The sequence below is a fragment of the Peromyscus maniculatus genome, chromosome 6, assembly GCF_049852395.1.
Source record: "Peromyscus maniculatus bairdii isolate BWxNUB_F1_BW_parent chromosome 6, HU_Pman_BW_mat_3.1, whole genome shotgun sequence".
Taxonomy (NCBI): Eukaryota; Metazoa; Chordata; class Mammalia; order Rodentia; family Cricetidae; genus Peromyscus; species Peromyscus maniculatus.
The window spans coordinates 83031267-83053876 of NC_134857.1; the positions used below are offsets into that span (position 1 = coordinate 83031267).

The following is a 22610-nucleotide window of genomic DNA, read 5'->3' on the forward strand; positions in this document are numbered from 1 at the left end:
CCCTACACTGTCCACGGACACCAATAGGTTGTCAGCGCCCTCTTTCCCAGCCAGCTTCTTTCTCCAGGTTCTTTTCTTTCCCTGAAACTTCTGTTCCCCACAGCACTTGTAACCCGCCTCCCAGCAAGGTCAGGTGAGCCACTCAAGTTCACTTCCTAACAACTCCAGCAAACACAAAAGGGCGTGTTTGTCACAAATACGCAGTCAAGTGTTCTTTCCAGAGAACAGAACACTTCTGATCCTATCAAAGTCCGAATGCAGCGTAGAGAGTCAACACTGAGTCATCGTGAAGCTCGCTCACGGGGCGGCTCAGTGGGTAAAGGGGCTTGCTGCTAAGCCTGATGACCTGAGTTCCAGCCCTGGCTCTCCCATGGTGGAAGATGAGAACCAACAGATTGTCCTCTCTCCTCCACATGCAGTTCCACACGCAGTGCACGCATACACCCTCACATACACAGGCATGCACACATAATAGGTAAATAAATAATTTGAAAACATGCTCTCACCTGAAGGAAGCACGAGCTTGCCCGTATGAAGGAATAAGAGGGCAAATCACAAGCACTGGAGTCTCAGGAGCCACCAGGCATTTTCAGACAGCCTTGTCACCATCTGCTGTCACAGCAGTCCTCTCTCCTGGTCCAGACCTGGTCCTGATGTCAAGAACAGGGCAACTAGGTCCTTTGGAGGCCGTTTGGTGTGAATGCCGTATGCTAGTCAGCCCTTGTTTTTTTTTTTTTTTTTTTTTTTCTGGTAAAAACTCTTGCTTTTGAGACCGTGCCGAATCCTGGCCTTGCTTTCACGGACTAATACGCTGAAAGTCTGGGGAGCCCGTTTCCCACTTTGAGCAAATTAGTGTCATCTTCCAAAGCGAATGTGCTTCTGACATCTGCCTGCTGCAGGGATGAGGCAGCACTCCCTTCATGGAGGCGAAATGGAGCTTCAATCAGATCGGGCACCACCGCGAGTGCTCGTTAGGACTCCATCTAGGACGCGAATTGCCGCCACCAGCAGGTATTAGCTTGAAAGCATTTAATGGGGACTCTAAGATAGAAGCCTCATTTCCAACTTCATATGGCTTCATCCCAAAAAAGAGAGAGTAGCAAAAGAGCTGGGCTTGTGTGCACATAGCGTTCACCACGGGGAAGCAAGAACGCGGGGCTGCTTTTGTTCTTCTCGCATTGAAGGGCAGCGTGTGTGTCTGCGCTACTGTAAGCGCATCAAGTGGGCAGACCTCGCCCAGGAAGGGGTGCGTGCAGGTTTGTTCTCCGTGACCGTGCGTGGCTCTCAGCACACATCCCTGAAGGCTTAGGAAACCTGACAGCCAGTGCTGTGGGGGCGTTTTCTTTTTCTGTGGGCGGGTGTTTTGCTGAGTGCCTTCGACACTGTATCTGAACTGGAGCCGCTGTGTTTCCCAGGCGCAGGTAGATTTGAAAATAGTACTTTAGGAAGTACCCCCTTAGCTGTGAGAGTGGTTGTTTCCGGGGATTCCTGTCAGGCTAACAGGGTCATGGGTTCAATCCTAACCCCAGGGAAAAAAAAAAGGAAAGGAAAAAGGGAGGACAGAGGGAAGGACAGGGAGGGGAGAGAGAATGGAAGAGGACAGGGCAGGGGAAGAGGAAGAAATACGGGTTAGAGAGGAACTTGGTGGCACCTGTCAGGAATCCCAGCAGAAAGGCCGTGACAGAAGGCTCACAGGTTTGAGGCCAGTCTGAGCTACATAGTTAGACTCTGTCTCAAAACAAACCAAAACATAAACAACAGCAACCCAAAAAGTCTAGAATGGGTGGCTTAGATGACAGAAATTGAGCTGGGTTTGTGTACACGTGTTATGGATGCTAGAATCTGGGGTTGGGATCCAGCACTTCTGACTGTTAGAGGATTTGTCTTCTCAACTCATCCTTAGGGTGGGCAGAAAGAAAACAGGCTTTCTGATATCCCTTCCTATAAAATACTGTCCCACCATGAGGACCCACCCTCATAGTCTCACCTACCTCTGGTTACCAGTGCATGCACACACACACACACACACACACACACACACACACACACACACACACACACACACACACGCCAAAGGTCCTATCCCTAAGACCCTTCACGCTGAGGGCAGCCTTCATCATGTGGGTTTGAGGAGGAGAACCCAATCCATTCCACAGCTGACCTAGTGGTGCCTCTGCCTCCCCTCCCCCACCTCAGCTCACTCTGCAAGCCTGAGAGGGAAACGCTTAGCATCCAGCAGCTGAGAGCTGTCCCTGCTCTCTCAGAGCTCAGGCCTTCAAAACCCAGAAATATTTAAGCAGCAGTAGTTATGTGAGCTAGGAAACAACACACATATCTAGGCCAGGACAGGCTTCCCCAAGGCAGTGACCTGAGAGCTGAGAGTGGCGGGGGAGTCACCCCGCTGTGGGCAGGGCAGAAGAGCATTCTGCCCCACGAAGCAGCCAAAGCAGCTGCCCCCACGTGAGAAAGACTGACTCAGGTGTCTGAGGACCCTTCCATTGTTTCCCACTGGAGTACAAGCACTCATGCTTAGAGAGAACTCCCCCTGGGGGTGATTTTGCCCCAGAAAGGATCCTGTCCGCTGGATTTCATCAGCAGAGAGCTTAGGGGCAGCACACATTTGCTCCTTGTCATGCAGGTGGCTTGTATTCAGGAGAGGAAAGCTGGGCATACTAGAAGACCGACATAGGGAGGGATGTCTTTGTCCTGCATCTCAGAACTACCTCCCCCCCCCCCCCTGCAGCTGGATGTACCTCCCTTGTTCGCAATTCATAACTGGGGGGAAAAAGGAAAGAAAGTGTCCTCAAGACGGGGCATTTCATCAGCAATCCCTGAAAGGGGCAAACAAGTGCACAAAAATACAACTGAAATGCACGAGGGGTCCTGTGTGAGCGGATCTGTGTGAGGGCCCCACCTCAAGCTGAAGGACTTGTTCTTTGCAGACAGTTGATATCTGGTATAAACTTTTTGTCTGTCTGCTTTGCTTCAAACTACTTTAAATCTGGTCTCCCATCCTTTTTGCCACTGAGTTTTAGAGCATAAACTGTCTTCTCTAAAGACACCTTGGCAGCTTTCTGTGTCCTGTAGACTCTCTAGGTCAGGGGTAGCTGTTGGAAGAACTTGCCCATGACAATATCCATGGGCGTCCTGTTTACTGACGGGTCTTTGTGGCCCTGTCTGTTCCTTGCGCTATGCTCTGGTCCCCATTTCCCCCTTTCACTATGTGCATGTTTATGCAGTAGGTTCACGTGTGTTCCCCAAACCTACCCTGTCTTACAACATTGTCTTTCTTCCTTCTTTTTGGTTTTCTTGTTCCTATTTAAGATAAAGTCTCATTACATAGCTCTGACTGGTCCAGAACTCACTATGTAGACCAGGTTGGCCTCTAACATACCAAAAGGTCTGCCTTGCCTCTGCCTCACATGTGCTGAATTTAAGGTGTGTGCCATCCCTTCTGGCTCTTTTTATTTTATTTTTTATTTTTTTGTAGCTGTTTTAGGGACAGAGTTTTGCTATGTAGCCCAGGCTGGCCTAGTATTTGCAATGTATCCCGAGCTGACAAGCACTAGTTACATAACCCCGGCTAGTTACGTAACTCACAGTAATCCTCCTGCTTTAGGCTCCTAAATCCTGGAGTTACAGGTACACACTATCCCAGCCAGCTGTCTCATTGCATTTTTGGAATGCCATGTGTACAACTGACCCACAAGAAAAGAATGCCTACCATGCTCTCTTGTGAGCACCCAGTGGCTTGCTTCTCTGTGGGACCCAGAAAACTTCAGAAGGGTTAATTCATCCTCTCCTCTGAATCCTTGCCTCCTACATCAAAATGGATGTTCCTTTAAGCGTTCTGTTTGTTGGCTTTTGGGTTTTAGTGTTTTCATTATTTGTTTTTAGTAATTACCACCAAGGTTCAGCTCTCTCTGACGCATGAAAAGTCCACTCCTGGGCCAGTGAGGTGGCTCCACGGGTGTTTGTCACCAAGCCCGATGATCTGAGTTCAATCCCTAGGACCCACATGGTGGCAGGAGACGATGGACTTCCACAAGCTGTCCTTTGATCTCCACACACTCGCTGTGGCATGTGCATTCCCCCCCCCATGGATGAATAATATAAAAAGAAAAGTCCATTCCTGCAAAAGCCACAGCGTTTCTTCTTTGTAATTCTGATAGGTACACTGGTAATAATCCCTTCCCTAAAAGCAGAAAGGCCCTCAGAAGTGTTCCTTCACTGCTGCAGTGATTCTTACTGGCCCTCGTGGGTCTCCATACCGCTGCCTGTGGTCCCCTCTGTGATCCTCCGGCACCTGAGCATTGATCTGTGTCTGGCAGCCAAGCACCATTCAGGCTCCTGCTCCCTCCCACCAAAAGATGAGTTAAGCTTCTCTCCCCTCCCTCAGGGGCCCTGCAGTGGGCTCCCCAGGATGATGGCCGGCTAAGTAGCAGCCATGCTGTGACTGCCCTGCACTCCTGTGATGATGATGATGATGATGATGATGCAATGTGCTCCCCAGCACTGGTCTCTTCCTTGGCGTGGCATGGTGGTAAGGGATGACTCTTTTCCCTATGCTGGTCCTTCTGCCTCAGGCAATCTCATCCCACGAATTCTCTGCTACTCCAGGAAGTCCAACTCATTCTTCAAGGTATAAATCAGAACGGGGCTGACTGCTGCCCGTCCGTGGTGTGTGCTCTGTGCCGCCCCTTGGTAATGTGCGCTCTCACTCTCCGGCACACTTCCTGCATCTTACTGCATTTCTTACTTTACGTGATTGTCTTCCATGTCTCTGACGTGGAGCTCAGTGCCTGGCCTGGATGGGGCCGTGGTTGATTGTTACTAAATGTACAAGAAAGAACAGAAAGAAGTGATATGGAGGAAGGGAGCCTCTCTCATGTCCTGCTTGCTTCAGCCTTAGCTGAATGCAGATAGAGTTTGGCCAAATGCAAAATGGGCTGAAATTAAAAGCAGTGTGGCCTAGGAGAGGTGGGGCCCTGCTGAGTTAAAACTTAGGACTGAAGAGCCCTGGAAGCATCCCTTGGGGGTTGGGGAGAGCATCTTCTAGCTATAGGGATGCACACAGTAACGGGAACCATGTGGCCGACAGGAAACTGGCTTCCTTTGCTCTTGACTGGGATGGAGTTAGTGTGATTTTTTTCCCCCTTGAACAATGTCTAGTGTGCAGTCCACCATCCTCCAGTGTAGCAAACATGGTAGGTACCTCATGAGCCTGACGGGTGGAGCATTCAGAAGGGCCCAAGAGTTGCATGGTGGCTGCTGTGGCTCCTTCCAAAGCAGAGACCGTTCTGCTTCTCATCGCAGAAGCCCCGGCCAGCTCCTCACCCACACATCCCTAGCACAGCCCACAGCGTTCGGGGAGGATTCCCTGCCGCACAGTGATGACATTCAGCTAAGCCACAGTTTCCTTGACCCGAGGAGGGAAGCCGTGTGTGTGGTTTTGGGGTTGGGGGTGTGGATGAGCAAGCGCAGATTTTTCCCTATTGCCCAGTGGCTCTAAATTGCAACCTCTCTTTTCATTTTCCATTATGCCTCAGACCCATCTGTGCCAGAACTAGACGAATGGATTCTGTCTGGGAGGATGATCCAGACAGCTATAAATTAGAGTTTGTGTTCAGAGATTCCAAAAATGTGGCCTCGTGGTAGGGTGTCCCTGAGACTAGTCACCTCCTCCGTAGTCTGTGTGGTGGCTGCTGGTTTGGGCCCAGGGCCTCTGTCAATAGATTTTGCTTTGTGTTTGGAAACTGTCTTTCCATGAAGGCACCAGAGAGACATGGAAGCAGGGAAGCCTGTGAGGTTTGCTGGGCAGACTCATCCCAGGCAGCCCCAGGCATTTCTAGGGACAGGTCTAACCAAGGACATTGCTCCTCCCTTCCCATAGCAGCCGGGACCCCAAGGCTGGCATCTCCCTGAGGTAAGCACAGACCAAGAAGACTCTCCGTTTCCCATATTGGACATAAAAGCTAGTATGCAGTGCTCCTCAAAAGCTGTGTTTTTAAGCATTGGAGACTAATGCCTAATTAATGCAGAACCCTTAGAAGACAGAAGGGAAACGTCACCTGTAATTCCACCCTTCAAAGATAAAGAATGTTATGCCTTAGCATGATTTCATGTCACATTTCCATGTCGGCCTCCTCTTTTAAAAACTCTTTCAAAAGACGGTTGAGCCCAGCTGTTTTAGCTGCCCTCAAATTATCCAATTAGTGCCCTCTCTAAGGGCCGGCAAGCCTTAGTTATTCCACATGGGAGAGGCCAGCTGGTGGAACCTGGCCTCCCACTCCCCCTCACTAAAGGCAGGCCTGCATAGTTCTGAAGAAGGCAGCCACACAGGGACTCGGCCTTGGGGAGCAGGAGACGAAGAGGAGGAAAGCCCTCATAAATATAGCCAGGTAACCTTCCCAGGCAAGCACCGGATTCCTTTCAAGCAGTCCTGCAGGAGAGAAGGAGCCTGCCTAGAAAGGCCTCCGGCCTAACCCTGGCTGAATTTCTCCTTCTTACGCCTCTCCTCCAAATTCCCTCCTTGGCTTCTGCTGCCAGTATCTTTGGGTGATCTCCTCTTTTCAGATAAGAGCAGATCCTCACTGCCTGGTGGAAGGCTAGGGCTGCCCAATGGTAACTAGGAGAGTCGGAGAGGCACATTGCTATTTTTACATCTCTGCTGATTTCCCATAGTTCACACTCACAAGGTACCCCGTAAATAACTGTTAATTAATTGATACAGCAATATTCAAGAGTGGTGTTTGTAGAGAAAGCACTTGGCTGGAGCCTGCTGGCCTGCCGTTGGGACAGTCCTGCGATTGACATACAGGACTGCCAGCTTAGACATGGAGCCTGCAGCGCCCTGCGGCCTCGGGAGAGGAAGCCCAGTGATGACTCTACCAGCTGCCAGCCTGCCCAGCCACTGCCTGTGCCAGCCACTCAGCCTCTCCATGAGCCACATAGCATACAGACCATGCCTTTTCAGAAAAATATTTTTTCCTTTCTCGCTTTCCATGGAAACTCAAAATAGCAACAACAACCAAAAAAAAAAAAAAAAAAAAAAAAAAAAAGCCCTTCTTCTCTGCCTGCAAAACCATGCCTGGGCAGGGGCAGGGCAGTGGTCACCGTGTAGGAATCAAGAAGAGGGGGGTCACAGGAGTCTCCTAACAGAGCTCTAACTGGAAACTTCGTCATGAAGTGTAGGTGGGCTCACAGGTTGGTGTGGGTTTGGTTGGTTGGGTTTTTTTTTTGGTTATGTGTGTGTTGTTTTTTCTAATTTAGAAGGTGGCTTCCCCCAGGTCTTAGAGTTCATCTTGTTCTTGGTGACCTCCCCCCGATACAGCAGCCACTCACTAAGGTGTTGGTGAGGAAGCCCAGGATCCCCAGCAAGAAACAACAGGGCAAGGGGCAGATGCCTGGCAGGGAGAATGTTGTGGGAACAGCAGTTTTGACACACTTTCATTCTACGGGTAGCAAATAAATCATGGGAAAGCCCAGTAGCACAGCAAACCCTGTGGCTGGAATCAAGACAGGGCAGAGCTAATCAGACACTTTAGGGCCCTGAGGGGCAACAAGCCCATGTTTTTATTTTACCTCTAAACTTGGTTTCCACCCTGGTAAGACATGAAGAGCGGGCAAGATGGTCTCTACAAGGGCAGCCCCTCCAAGCCTGGGCATCCTGTGCCCACAGCCTGCTCACCAGCCTGTGTGCACACTCTCCCCTCCATAGTAAACACGCTGCTGCTTATCTTCCAGCTGGCCGGATCAGCCGTCATTGCTTTTGGACTATGGTTTCGATTCGGAGGCACCATAAAGGATTTATCATCAGAGGACAAGTCCCCAGAGTATTTCTATGTAGGTGAGTGGCTTCACTTTCCCTAAAGGTTGGGTCTGAGGGACAGGGCAAAGGCAGGAGCCACTGCCTCAGCCTCTCTACCTATGCACTTCACCTGTACAGGGGCCCCTTCCTCCTCTCTGCAGGATAGAAGAAAGCCCCAGTAAAACTGATTTGTTTACTCAACTAAGTCTCAAGGAAACATAACTAAAATTCATCTTGAGTTAGGAAGCATCCTCTGTCTCTGGAGAAGTTCATCAGTCAGTTCAGGGTGTCTTGGGGACCCTGATGAGACAGCATCTTACTTTGTGGTGTGGTGTTTTAACATGGAAACAACTCAAAATGAAGAGACGCTTCAGAGTTTTGGGGTGCTGTGGTGGTTTGAAAGCAAATAGCCCCCATAGGCTCATAGAGAGTGGCACTAATAGGAGGTGTGGCCTTGTTGGAGGAAGTGTGTCTGTCACTGGATGCAGGCTTTGAGGTCTCAGAAGCTCAAGCCAGGCCCAGTGACTCAGTGTCTCTTCCTGATGCCTGTGGATCAAGACGTAGAACTCTCAGCTCCTTCTCCAGCATCGTGTCTGCTTGCTTGTCATCATGCTTCCCTCCATGACAGTAATGGACTAAACTGTAAGCCAGCCTCAATCAACTGTTTTTCTTTACAAGAGTTGCCGTGGTCATGGTGTCTCTTCACAGCAATAGAAACCCTAAGACAGGCACTAATCTCAAAACTTCTGTGAGTAGGGACTGCTGAGAGAAGGGAAGGACCCCATAGAGTGGACAGGAGAGAGCTGTCCCTGGAGAAGAGGGTCTAGACAGAGGGGTCACAGCCACGCCTCCTGCCACGATAGGATAAAGGAGATGAGGCCCAAAGAGTGAGTGACACACAGATAAAGCCAGCGTGCTTAACGGGGCTTTGGTCCCTCTAGTATTTAGCTCTGCCTTGCCTTCCTATGGTGATTCCAGCATTGTGTCCTCATATGATAGAATCAAAATGAGGACAAGGAAGTTCACTTCCAGAAGTCTCCTCTTGCAACCTATTGACCAGAATCACATCATATACTTATGCCTAAACAACCATGGCCCAGAAGAGGATGGCAATGGCTGTCTCTCTAATTCTTGGTTCTTAGTTCCCTTGTGGTGCCTGGTGCTGTTTCTACAAAAACCCAGTCCTCCAACTTCCGAGCACTGACTATGTGCTTGTTTACTATTGCCCACCATGGGCTAACAGCAAGGGAAGATGTGACTGGGGAGCCAAGGTGGTAAACCCACACTCATGCCTCCGCAGCACCAAGGATGCGAAGCAGGATTCCAGCTGTTTGTGGACTGTTTCACCACTTTCGCTCTGCTGGGTAACTCAATCTCAACCCAGTTAGCTTAAGAGTGCTTAGGCCAACAAGCAGCTGTCTATGTAAGCAGTTTGGAGACCAGCACTAGAGTCAGGCTGGGGGGGCGGGAGGTCTGTTGAAATGAAAGAAGCATGCTACTGGCATTAGAAGACTAGAGCTTCTGACAGCCATTTATGCATGGCAGGGAGGAGACCTGCCTATACATGTTACCGAAAGAAAGCTGGGTCCAGATGGCCACAGGCTGGATTCTGGTCACATCATCAGAGTCCTCGAGATGAGTACTAGCCTGGACTTTTAGTTATGTGTCTCACAATTTTCCATTATATTCAAGTCCACTGGAGCAGGTTTCTGTGGTTTATCATCATGGAAAGATTCCACACAAATATGACACGAAAATGCATCTCTTGTGTCTCAGGCCACGTGTGTCCCACTTGGCTTAGTGTAGAAAACAAAGCAGGGATGTTTGACCAGAGCACCTCCCCCTCCTGCTCAGCACAGGAAGCTCTCAGATCGTAACTAGCCAACCCTGATCTTTGTCACAGCAGTTAAATGACAACATAAAACAGAACCCACTTGTGCCTGGCTCTGTTTGTTCAACATTTTTGAGTTAATAGATGTTGGTAGGTTGAACCCAAAACGCTATCTGTGGAACTTTGCTTACACCTTACATCTAAAGCACCACAGATGGAGCTGTTCCTGGCTCACTTGTCCATCTCCAGCCCACAGGACCACCCTCCCTTCTGCCGGGTGCAAGGCACCTCCTCACGCATCTGATCTGGAGAGGGGCTGGTGCTTGTTTGGTTTTACTTTGGGGCTTTTTGAGGCAGGGACGCATGTAGAGCAGGTTGGCCTGGAACTTACTCCATAGCTGACAATGTCCTCGAACTCTTGATCCTCCTGCCTCTATCTCCAGTGTCCTAGGATTACAGGTGCGGGCCCCTATGCCTAAATGCTCTGTTGTTTTCTTTAGAATATGTTTCAGAGTCATCAGCTCATACTCCATGCCTGGTTTGCTAAACCCTGTCCTAAACAGGCTTAGCATGTTGAAGTGGTTCTTCAAGATATAAAGCCACAGCCAGGTGCCATGGTACCTGCCTGTAGTCCCAGCTGCTTGGGAAGAGGAGGAGAGTCACAGAGAAGGGAGGAAGAGGCATCACTCAGCCTGGAGTGAGGAAATCTCCAGGAAGACATATTGCGTAGCTCCCTGCTTACGGGTAGACAGCAGGCAGACTTTGTAGGATTGTGCCCTGTGTGCAGGGGATGCTCTCACTTCTCACATCCTTCTCCCTCCATGGAGTTTCTCTCTGTCCTAGTGCTCTGTACCCAATGCTCAAGCCAGACAGAGTGGCAGGCATTAGCCGAAGCAGGAAGACACGGTTGCGGGGAATGAGGGCAGGGAGAGAGGGTAGTCAGACCGACTGCCGCCTGCTGCCGCCCTTTCATGTCCTCTGGGCCAAGGCCTGGAGGCTGACCCAGGGTCTCTGTGTCCCTCGGTTGCTTAGGTGAGGAAGGAAAAGGCTGGCAAGACTGGAGCTTGGCAGCGAGGGGCTTGGGTTACTCGGGGTTTCCTAGACCTTCTCCACTCCAGTTTCTTCCAGGGAACCCTAGGGACAAGTCCCTGCTTCCTCCCCACCTAACAGAAGCTGCCCATCTGATTTCCTGTGCCAGCCCCTCCCAGTGTCCTGGATGGGCAGCTACCTCGGGGTCTTCCTTCTAGGAGCATGGGGTGGGGAGTGGTCCTCTCTGCCTCAGGAAGCTGGAGCCCGGGCTGGAGCACATGAGCTCATGTCTGTGAGAAGAGGATGTGAGCAGGTTTCTCCACTGGGGGTGCCCACACAAACAGGAGCCACGGCCTGGCTGCATCTCTCTCTCTCTCCCTGTTGAATTCGGAGTCCCAGAGCCTGGCTTTGATTGTGGCTGGAGGTTGTGTGGAAGAGAAGTGTTCCATTGCTAAGCATTCAGGGGCTGGCTTGCCTTGATAAACACTCTGACTCATTCTGGGAATATTTTTTAACTTCATACCTGACACCAAGCTTAGCTGGATAACAGAGAGAGACGAACTACCACATCTGGACAGTTTCTCCAAAGCCATTCTATGAGAAATGAGAATCGATGATCATCCCAGCTCTGAAGGTCACAACCCTGAAGGAGAAGACTTACCTACAGCCAGTTTGGCAGCCCAGAATTCTACACCCTAGCCTATTCCTTTGGGGAAAACACCTAGGAAGACAAACTCAGGAACTTTTCTCAAGAACTCCCCTACTATTTATACATGGGCAGGTTTCTCGCTAAAAACTTCACTGCTCTGAGTCTCTACTGAAAACGTAGCCTGGGGTTTGGGGTACACACTGCAGCTCAATTCCAGTTCACCCCTTACAGTTGTGCGGTCTTCATTTTCTGCATTTCTGATTCTTTAGCTGCGAGCTGTGAACTTGTGTAAGTGCAGTGTCGGCTTATCTAGGGGTGTGTTGTGAGTAAACACTGGCTCTCGCTATTCATGTCCTAGGGGATGGGGCAGAAAGGCCACCTGATGAGGAGGGAAGAGGGCGGGAAGAGGGGAGGAGCCGTTGGGTGGGCTTTAAAGACCAGTTGATAACATGGGCTTTGGTCATCAAGTAGGTTCTTGAGATGGTGTGTGTCAAGTGCATAGTATAGGTACCACCCAGAGAGGGCGGAGGCAACAGGAAGTGGTCCTTCCCACCAGTGATGCAGAGTGAGACACATAAAGCACCTAAAATAGTACTTGCTAACTGGCAGCTGCTGCAGCTGTTATTTAGAAAGCACCAAGTAGTCTTTTCTTTTCCCATGAACTCATCTATTACTCTAAACACATAGATACAGTGAACCCTTAGGATTGAGGAGTTCACATCTGTTGGTTCAGCATCTACAAATTCAAGCAACCCCAGATCAAAGATTTTTTTTAATGCATCTCTTCTGAACATGTACAGTTTCATACCATTAACCCCTAAATAATACAGACTAACAACTACAGAACATTGGTGTTGTGCTAGACATTAGAAGTAACCTGGAGATGATTTAAAGGATACAGGGGGATGTGAGGGGTTATATGCAAATACGATGCCATTTTATGAGGGGCTTGTGCATCCACTGGTTGGTATGTGAAGGATCCTGGGACTAATCCCCATGGATACTGAGTGATGGCTGTAATTATGTGTATTCAAGGGAAGTTGGAAGGGAGATGTCTGCAAAGGCACAAAAAAATTTAGATGAAGAAAATGATCATTAGCAGGTTGCATAACACCATCTGCTGCCAGGATCACTGGAGTTGGCGAGCATGCCAATGCATCCATTTCCAACAAGGCTGTTTAAATGTGTATGCCGGTGGGCCTTTCACAGGCTCTCTTGATCCTTTGCCGACTGAAATGGTGCTACTCGCTGTACTGTGAACTCTGAGGAGGAGGGTGGAATCATCAGGGAAGATGTCCCCAGAAAAGCTGTTTCTGGTAGCATTTCACTGGCATCACAAAGCCCAGGCATTAATGACAAAAATGCAATTTCAAAGGGGTTTTCTCTTTTCAAATCAAGGAAAACAGGGCTTAGAAAACATAAGAGAGCTATTAAGTAGGTCACATGTCTGTCCTGGGCACTGTTGGGGAAAGAGGACTCTACGGAAGCCATTTTGGAATTAAAATGTAGCTCTAAGCTAATCGATGCATCAGCAGCTCTTTTGAAAACCATACCTTAGATAAGGCACCCTTGGAAACCACGGGAGGCCTTACATTGTGCAGAATCTTATGGCCAGACTTGGTAGGCCCAAGGAATGTGTTGTGTATGAGGTTCTCTGGGATTCTTTCCAGCTCCAGAGAGAGGCTCATTTGAAACCAGGACAGTTGGATCTCCTCATACAAACAGAGGCTTGCCGTGGAGAGGCCTCAGGAGCAGAAGCTGCTAGGTCGCTTAGGTTGTTCTGCCCCCAATGCGTCATTGGATGCTGTTCGAGTGATCGCATCTGCTGGGAAGCTAGCTGACTGTTTCAGAAGGGCAAGGATGGTTGCCAGAGAGACCAAGTGAACTGTGCCCACTGGGCCCCATATACACTGGGCACCTGCTTCTTCAGCGGCATTACATTTCTGTTTCAGACCTTCTCAGGATATGAGGCCCCCATCTCACTTGGCTGACATTGGGGAACACAGCCCTTTGGTGACCTGATAACGTGTTCGTTGCAGTGGGATCTCAGAACGTGTGTCTAAGGACAGATACTTGGTGGGATGAGGTAGTCCATCTGGAACTTTGAATTTATTTCACTCTATCCATGAGATAAATGTTTACTGACTGAGGTTTCTCACTTGTGCACTTGTAAGCAGGGTAAAAGAAGATTTCTTAGACCTGAAATCTGCAGAGAACTGTGGGAACCCGTAAAGGTCCAGCCAACACCAGAGGAGGGTGTGGTCACGCCATGATGCTTTCCAGCTGCCTGAAGTGTAGGTTAGATGAGGATGTAGGGAGCTGGACCCTAACCTTAGCTTCACGCTGGATCAAAGAGCAGTGGTAGTAGCAGTGATGGGAGGCAATGACGTTCTAAGTAAGAAATGAGGATGTTAAGATGGCCCTCCCCTGAGGCATGATGGGAAGGAGCGGACAGGATGTAGCTGCTGCAGCCCTTGCCCTCGATGCTGCTGATTTAGTCTCAGTAAGGAAGGTAGGGCAGGAGTCAGGGCTCCTGCCTCTGACCTCCTGTCATGGCAGGGATGTTCCCTTTCCCTAACCAGACGGCTTTGAGGAAGCGAGGAGATGGTGGAAATGAAAGCGCTCTGAGAACTGAAGACATCAGGATGATAAGGCGGTCAGGTGGAGCTGACAGAACTGTTGTTTTGAAAATGGTATCTACATCCAGTCCCTGTGAAAGGGTCCTCTTGGAGAAAAGGAAACTGGAGGAAGTGACGGAGCTGGGACAGCAGGAAGTGTGTGGGTCCCTTTGGACTGCAAAACCAACCTTCTCCCCTTCGGAGCCCAGAAGTACCTTGAAGACCTCTTGGTCTTGGTCTAGGAGGTGCAGGAAGTGGGGCAGCTACCTTGTAACCCCATCCAGGTCTGTTCACAGATAGGCCTGCCCACAAACCGTCTGTGAGCAACCTAGAGGAGCCCCAGGAAATGCCTGCAGGCTAGACTCAGGGGTTCCCCACAGGGGTGGGACCCCAGTGCCCCTCCCCCACCTCCGGGTAACTAAGAGTGGTTTCCAGGTGACTCATCTGACTAAAATGCAAAAGAAAAAAAACAGCCAATTAGCCTTACTCACAGTGAGTCAAGTGCCAGGCAGAGCATTGTGTTCTCCCTTATCTCAGGATCAGAGAAGGAAATTAGGAAGGCTTGGCCCAGGTCTCCCAGAACCAGCACCTCCATGTCCCTTTTCTCTGTCAGGAAACCCTCCTGGGGCTGCACTTGGGAGGTGAAATCTCTAACCACTCAAAGTAAGGTGGCTGCTGCTCCTGCTGCTGCTGCTGCTCAGGAGGCAGGATGGCCGGCCTCTGGGGGAGAATTGCAGCTGGTGACCTTGGGACAACAGCTTGACCCTCTAGGGCCCAGTTCCTCTGTCTAAGAGTGGAGATAATAGTACTCAGTACTTCCCAACCATCAGGAAAGCTCCTCTATAACCTGTACAGGGTGCACACAACGGAGCGTGACAAGAAGAGCCTGTCACACACATAGCAACTGTGTTCAAATTATCAGGGGGGGGGGGCAGGGGGGGGCTGTAGGAGACCAGCCCCCACATTTACCTCAGGAGCTCTTGAGGATTCTGGGATAAGAGACTTAGTGAGAAATGGAAGAGAAGCAGAGAGAAAACACAGGATAGACTCGGGTGGGCCTGGATCCTTATCCACCGGCCCAGAACTTTATTCCAAAGGTCTATTTATAACAATGCCAAGGGGTGGAGCAAAAGATCCCCCACTTACAAGTTATAGTCAAGTGTAGACCCTTACAAACCCCAGGCCCATGGTCCAATCAACCTCCCATGCAGTCCTGCTGGGTACAGCCACTAGGAACCTACTGGGCTCCAACAGGGCACAATGAGCTCTGGTTAGAACATGGCGCTGATAATAATATTGTGGGTGTCTATTACCTTATTGTCCACCCTCACTGGTTGTTTATTTAGTTGTGTTTTGTTTTGTCACATGGCCTCCCATGTGTCCATTATCTGCAGCACTGCCCTCTACAGGAGAAAAAGTCCCACAAAACTGATGACTTACTACTGTGTCCTACGCTTCTGTCCTGACCCGAGTCCCTGTTCCAATCCTTCTCCTCCCAATACTGGCAGCTACTGTTCCCTCCCAAGCCCGCGGCCTCAAGTCTCTCGGTGATGGAGACAGCCATTAAGTCCAGAGGACAAGAGGTTCTGGGGCTCAAGAGAAGCCTTGGGCTTGTGTCCCAGCTGTGGTTCCTGCTTCAGATTCCTCCCAGACTCAGTGTCCTTGGCCTTATGGGGATGCTGCCTTTGCACAAAGGTGCAGAGCCGGAGAAGCCGTGTTTGGACCTTAGGACGCGTATGGTGACCATTTATTGAAACAGCTCTGAGCAGTAGGTAGAGGTGGCTTCTTCCCCTCACTGGCTTTGTGCCCTCAAATGGGTTGCTTGGCTTCCTCCAGGTTCGGTTTCCTAATGGGTTCACTCGGATGGCAGCAGATAGGATGGCTTTGCTGAGCGAGCCAGTGTGCATGAAATGTAGTTAATAAGCATGGCCATTACAGTTGACAGCAGAATGCTGTACAGAGAAGAAAGCCAGAGCCCAGCTGGGGTGGGAGGCAGGGCTGTCGTCTCCTGCACTGTGCTCGACTGGCCTAACCTTAGTCAGGCTCTGAATGGAATCCTTGGCCTCTCATCCACAGGGCTCTATGTGTTGGTTGGAGCTGGGGCCCTGATGATGGCCGTGGGGTTCTTCGGGTGCTGTGGAGCCATGCGTGAGTCACAATGTGTGCTCGGATCAGTAAGTGGGGTTTATGAGGTGGGCATGGGGGGGGGCGGGGGGGGGGGGTTATAAACTTCCCTGGAGGGAGTCAGGAGACCTGGTTTAAAGTACTAGCTCCTCTAGGACTTAAAGCTTTGGCACTGGACCCTCCCTCCCCTCTGATGTCTGTTTTCTCCATCTCCTGCATGAGAATAGTATTATCTTTGTTCCTGCCTCATATGGAAAATGTGAAAACAATGAGATCATCAGTGTAAAGATGTTTGGGGAAGAGTGCTTATGAACTGATTGTTCTTTAAAAATAATATTTCACTGTGTATGCGGCAGCTTAAAGATTCCCATAGTCAGGAAAGAACTGTTATCTACAAGAAAGGCATTTCTGGTTAAGATCAATAACTTAGCAAAATATCCTTCTGGTCCCTTATCTTAACCAGCAGCTTCTGTTTAAAAAACAACAACAAAAATAGTTTCTGTTACCTGTCACCTGTTAGCAGCCGATACTCTGAAGCCTAAAGGCGGTGAGGAGCAGAGGGAAGGCTTTGTGTTTCTCTCAGGGAGTCTGAGGCAGGGCGTTCTGAGGCTCCTTATGGGTTTTCCATGTCTGCCTGCCACTTCAGATCTACGGCCGTGCGAAGTGTCTGTTTCTCCTCCCCACCATTCTTTGTCCAAATAAAGCTGGAAAGCTCGGTTTTGTTTATCACAGAATTGAGTTTGATCAGCAAACCTAAGGCCTGGCAGCACTCTATCCATAAGGAGACCCCCACACATATACCCTGCACATACCCCCCAAATAACCCGTACATAACACACACACACACACACACACACACACACACATATCCACCCATACACATACACACATGCACATAATACACACACACACACACACACACACTGCACATACCCCTGCACACATATCCTGCACATACCCCGCACATACCCCCCCACACCCACATATCCCCCCCCACATGCACATACCCCATACGCACACATCCCACACATACCCTGCGCATACCCCCCCACACACCCTGCACATATTATACACACACACACCCTGCACACACATCTACTCCTCTTTCAATCTCCTCAGAGAAGCCTTCCAGACCACAATGCTCACATCACACTCTTCCCCAAGCCCAAGGCTCACGGGCAACTTTCTGTGTCTGCCCATAGCTCCTCTCTGTAGAACTTACTTGGTCACCAAGTGTTTACAGAGTATGTCACTGCCAGGTGCTGCGCTAGGTGACAGGGTTCCCATGTGGCTACCTAATATTCCTTCCTGCATTTTTTTTTTTTTTTTTTTTTTGGTTTTTTCGAGACAGGGTTTCTCTGTGTAGCTTTGCGCCTTTCCTGGAGCTCACTTGGTAGCCCAGGCTGGCCTCGAACTCACAAAGATCCGCCTGCCTCTGCCTCCCGAGTGCTGGGATTAAAGGCGTGCGCCACCACGCCCGGCATCCTTCCTGCATTTTTAAAACCTTTACTCTTTCACCGGCTCTGTTCTGCCCAATATAAGCTTTATGATAGCAGAGGGGTTAGGATCTTGTCTACCACTGGATGACCAGCACAAAGGACAGTGCCTGGCACAGAACCTGTGCTCAGTAAACAACTGTTCCGTGAAATGACAGACAAACCCCACACAAGTGCCTTGACAGTCGCATGAAGAAGACAAAGAGCGTAAAAGCTTCCCCACCACCTCATGGCCTCACCCAGTGCCTTGCCAGGGGAACGAGACGCAAACAGGCTAAATAAGCTGAAAAGGTATTAAATTAATGAAATTCGTACTTTCTCTCCACAGTTTTTCACCTGTCTGCTGGTGATATTTGCCGCCGAAGTAACGACTGGAGTATTTGCTTTTATAGGCAAGGACGTAGTAAGTAAAACCTAGACACATTTGTGGTTGTTAAGGTATTCTTCTTATGGAAAACAATATACAATACTCACCTCAAAATGTTATTAAGAAACAAAATAGCCCACAGAACTGTGTAAGGAGAATCTTTTACCCTAGCAGTGTGCAGGGCTCAACATGAATATATGAGTGGTAAAATATGGTTTCTAGTCAATGCTTAAATTGCTCTGTTTTAGTTTATTTATTTGTTTGTTTGTTTGCTTTTAACTAGATTTCTAGTTAAAGATTGTCCCTTGTTCAAAATGAGTCAGGCCTTAGCTTACAGACACCAGAATGGGGTAAGGAGGAAGATCCCACCTTCTCATCCCTGTTACCTGTCCCAAAGGCTTGGCCCAGACAGGGGCCACATCGTTGTGAGAAGCTAGTGCCTGACCTGCTATGTGCAAGTACAATCCTTAGTGTCCAGAACAGGTTATGAGGGGAGCCCACGGGGCACGGGGCCTTTAGAAGGATAAGCAGGCTGAGACAGAGGGGAGTGGGAAGGAAAGGAAGGACAATGGGGCCTTGAGAGGGTTGCATTTCCAGTGAACCCGTGTGCCATCCATACTATGTTTATGAACTTGGGCTTAAAAATGATAAACACGAAAATGAGTGACCGTCGCTCTTCTGAAACTTCCCTAGTGTGGCTGCTTGTGTCCAGAGGTTACATGCTTGAGTCTAGCTCCACAGAGAGCTGAAACCTGTGGATGCTTGAATGCAGAACATCTTCCTCGGCAGTGACACCTGCCTTTCAGCTGGCAGGGAGCCAGGCTTCCAGAGATCCCTCCAGCGGCTCACCAGGATCGCCTAGATGTGCCTAACTGGCCGTGAAATCTGCCAGGTTTAGAAATCCCCGCCCTAAGAGGTGGCTCTGACCTAGGAAAGCCTTCTTGGTCAGTGTGACCTTCCATCTTCAGAGGAGTGTGTGGGAAAGCAGTGTTCCCAAAGGACATGAAAGAGAGGATTGTTCTTGGTAAAAAGACAGTGTCTGCAACTTCCCATTCACTGTGTCCTGGTATTTTTTTTTCAGGCTATACGGCATGTACAGACCATGTATGAAGAGGCATACAGCGATTACCTTAAAGACAGGGGAAGGGGAAATGGTACTCTCGCTACCTTCCACTCAGCAGTGAGTAACTTGACTTCTTCCTTGTTATCACATTTTCTACAGATCATGCATGAGCCAGGTTTTCTCTAATCACCTAAATTAAAACTAAAAATAAATCCAATAAGTGCAAGCAGCTGCCTCTTATTTTAGCTCTGATGGCAACCACAGTTTGTGTTTTGTGGAGACCTTTGGCTAGAATGAGGCCTACCGCCGATTCACGAGAAGTCAGGGTGTGTGCCCAAAGATACCAAAAGCATGAGCAGGACACGGAGAAGGCCATCCAAGTGCATGTCCGTTTCTCTCAGTGGCGGGGCATTGTAGTGTGACAGAAGTAGGCATGGTGGCCTTCAAGCCAGGAGAGCTCAGAGAGCTCAGCTGCAGCCCTGGGATGCCGAATGAGTTAGTTAGCCTCTGAGATCTGCCCCGCTCACTCCTGATTTATGAACCGCAGGTTGCGGGGAGACAACGGTATTCCCTTCTCGAATGCTGCATGGGGATGTGCTAGAGTGCAGTGCTTACAGCTGCATACAGTCAAGAAAGGCTTAGGGAGGAAATGGGCCGGACCAGGGCCTTTCTGTCTCCCTAGGCAGTGCACTCTGGAGCAGTGACTGTGAACTTCTGGGCCAAGCGTTTTCAGGAACCTGCCTCTATATGACAAGAGTGTCTTAGAAGGCTCCCCAGAGACATCCAGCAGCACACAGAGCCCTTTGTCTTAAATAACCAGCCCTGAAGCAGGCTGCCCGTTTGCCAGCCGGCACTCATGCCTGCCCTTCTGGCCCTGGGCTTTCCTGTGGCTACGTCTCCTCTCTTCTCATAGTCCCTGACTAATGAGCTCTTCCCAAAGCTCATAAAGTTTTGCTCCTCAGCAGGTTTTCAGACTTCAGGTCTGAAGGATGGCATGGGAGGCATGGGAGGTCTCTAAAGTGGCACTTCATGGAGTGCACCATCAATTAGCTCCTTGCCTGACACTGCCTCAAGTCACTTCCTATCATAAAACTTATGCAGCTTTGGAGAAGTCATGTTCCTGGGTTGCTAGCACAATTCTGTGATTCTTCCTTCACTCTCCAGAAATAGCAGTGTGGGCCTCAGAGCTGCTTTGCGGCCTTGGCACTGCCAGCCAGCAGGGATGCCTCGAGCCAGGGCTCCTGCCGTCCCATCCACCCCCACAGGTCCTAAAGCCTCTTCTCGATTTCTAGTTTCAGTGCTGTGGGAAAGAAAGCTCCGAACAAGTCCAGCCCACCTGCCCAAAGGAGCTTCCAGACCACAAGGTAAGCTGGGTGTTCTGGGTTCCCCCCACCAGCTCCCTACTGTGAGGAGGTTTTGGTGTTAGGCTGGGGCTCAGGTCCTTCCTTCTCGCAGTGGATCCTGAGCCTTACTCATGCCATGTGAGATAAACAGCAGCACGAGTCAGGTTCCTCACACTCCAGGGAATGATGGGGGGCTGCTTGCCAGTCACTATGCCATGCGCTTAAGGTGCATTAATTTATTTCACCAGAGCCAGAGGTCTGTGTCCCCCATGTCTTTCTGGGACAGTCACAGCACTGATAACTTTAACTGCTCTGTCAGCCCCTCCCTCGGTGGCTTCATGGGCTAGCCCATGGCTATAAGTGATATGCAAAAAGTCTGTCCAGGGAACCGTGGAGACACAGCAGAGTTAGGAAAGCTTTGTGTGGAAGGATGAGTCTTCACAAAGGGAGGTCTTTCCAAGCCAAGAAAGCAGCCGAAAGAGGGTCGTGGTGGGAAGATACTCTGCTCCAGTGTTGTAGGAGAACAGGAGCCCAGAGGAATGCTGAGTGATGTTTCTGGGAGAGGCGAGCTTGACTTCGCACCCGGAGGTTTTAGGAAGTCCATTGCTCTCAGCAGACTGTGAAGCAGAATCACTTCTGCCTTGAAACCATCCTCACACCATCTGTGTTGATGAGGATGAGTGCAGGGTTGGACACTTATGGAGGAACACCACTTAGGTGGTACCCATTTCACCTGGAAGAAGATGCGGTACTAAATCAAGCCCCACACAACAGGGAAGGAGGCATCCAGGAGGCAGATCTACAGGCCAGGGAAACGTGTTAGACGAGTCTAGAGGTGCAGGATCCCTGCCTGGGTGCATGGGCAGACGGAGGTGCCGCTCACTGAGAGTTCAGTCCACGAAAGGAGAAGATCCTGGAGGCAGATGAGGATCAGACATTAGGGTCTGAGGATGACAGAGGGCGGAGAATCTCAGCACGGGGAAGCTGAGGAGTGGATGAGATCACCTGGGGAAAGTGATACAGAGTAAGGAAGAGAAGTAACAATGTGACGAGAAAGTCAGAGTCCAGAGTGGAAGCCCAGGGAGGGAGGAAGTGGTTTGTCCAGTTAAGTAGGAAGAGGATGAATAAATGAAGGCTGAAAACGCTTTGTTGGATTTGATTCTTACAAGACCCTTTGTGACTGTGTCAGAGTTTCGGTAAAGTTGCAGAGCGCCCAGGGCAGCTTGGTTATGGTAGAAATGTGAGACTATGGATGACGGTGTTGATGCATTTAGGTGCTTGGTAGTGAAGGGATGAGAAGCAGGTTTCAGCTTGTCATGATTGCCACTGAAAACATTGTATCAGGCTGACTGGAGAATAAGAATCTGTTAGCTTCACATGAGCTAAGTGAAGGCTACATTAAAAGAAACACAACAGACTCACCAGGGGCCCAGGGGAGGCTGTGGTTGTCAAGATGAATCTCAAAGGATGAATAGGAGTTCAGTAAGTAGAAGAAAGAGATGGAGACATTCCAGGCTGAGGAGACAGTGTAGACATGGAGGTGTTCTGGGGGGACAGTTGTTTGCAGATAAGTCCATCTTTGAGTGGAAACAGAAAACTCAGGATGCCTGTGAGAGATGAATTCTTCAGAGGAGGGATCCATTCTTCAAGAGCTATCATTACTTCTCCTGGGAAGTCTCTTTCTGCTCACTCAGCACAGACCAAGAAACAATCCCACCAAGTCCAGCCTAGTGAACCAATGAGTTTACTGAAGTTACTTATAGGATCCTGGATGAAGAGCTACTTACAGGGCCAGTTACTTATAGGTGACCTAGGAAGCTCTATCACAAAGATGACACCTAGCATGACTGACAGTTACTGAAAACTACATTACTAGAGTCTCCTGTGTGACTCGCAGGAGGCTACCCCATAGAAGAGTCTCCTCTCGGCCAGGCGGTGGTGGCGCACGCCTGTAGTCCCAGCACTCGGGAGGCAGAGCCAGACGGATCTCTGTGAGTTCGAGGCCAGCCTGGGCTACGAAGTGAGTCCCAGGAAAGGTGCAAAGCTACACAGAGAAACCCTGTCTTGAAAAACCAAAAAAAAAAAAAGAAGAGTCTCCTCTCCCCCAGAAATTGTTTGCTCCTTATAACACTGGGGAAAGGCCTGAGTGTCTTGGAACTTTCTGAGCTCCCTGAGTCTTGTAAATTTCTTGGGAGGTTTTCATGAGCCTGGTGAGCCTCCTTCCTCTCTCCAGGAGGGACTGTTTCAATGCTGAGACATAGCTAAGGGTCTTAGATACCC

At 49.8% G+C, this 22610-nt stretch overlaps 1 protein-coding gene across 1 annotated transcript in view; it reads left to right on the top strand.

Moving 5' to 3' along the window:
- Positions 1-22610, top strand: part of Tspan2 (tetraspanin 2) — a 42471-nt gene that overhangs the window by 10179 nt on the left and 9682 nt on the right. The window contains exons 2-6 of the mRNA XM_006980779.4: positions 7747-7849; positions 16014-16111; positions 17886-17960; positions 19006-19104; positions 20280-20351. Of these exons, the coding sequence (XP_006980841.2) occupies positions 7747-7849; positions 16014-16111; positions 17886-17960; positions 19006-19104; positions 20280-20351 (447 nt within the window). The remainder of the gene's footprint in view (positions 1-7746; positions 7850-16013; positions 16112-17885; positions 17961-19005; positions 19105-20279; positions 20352-22610) is intronic.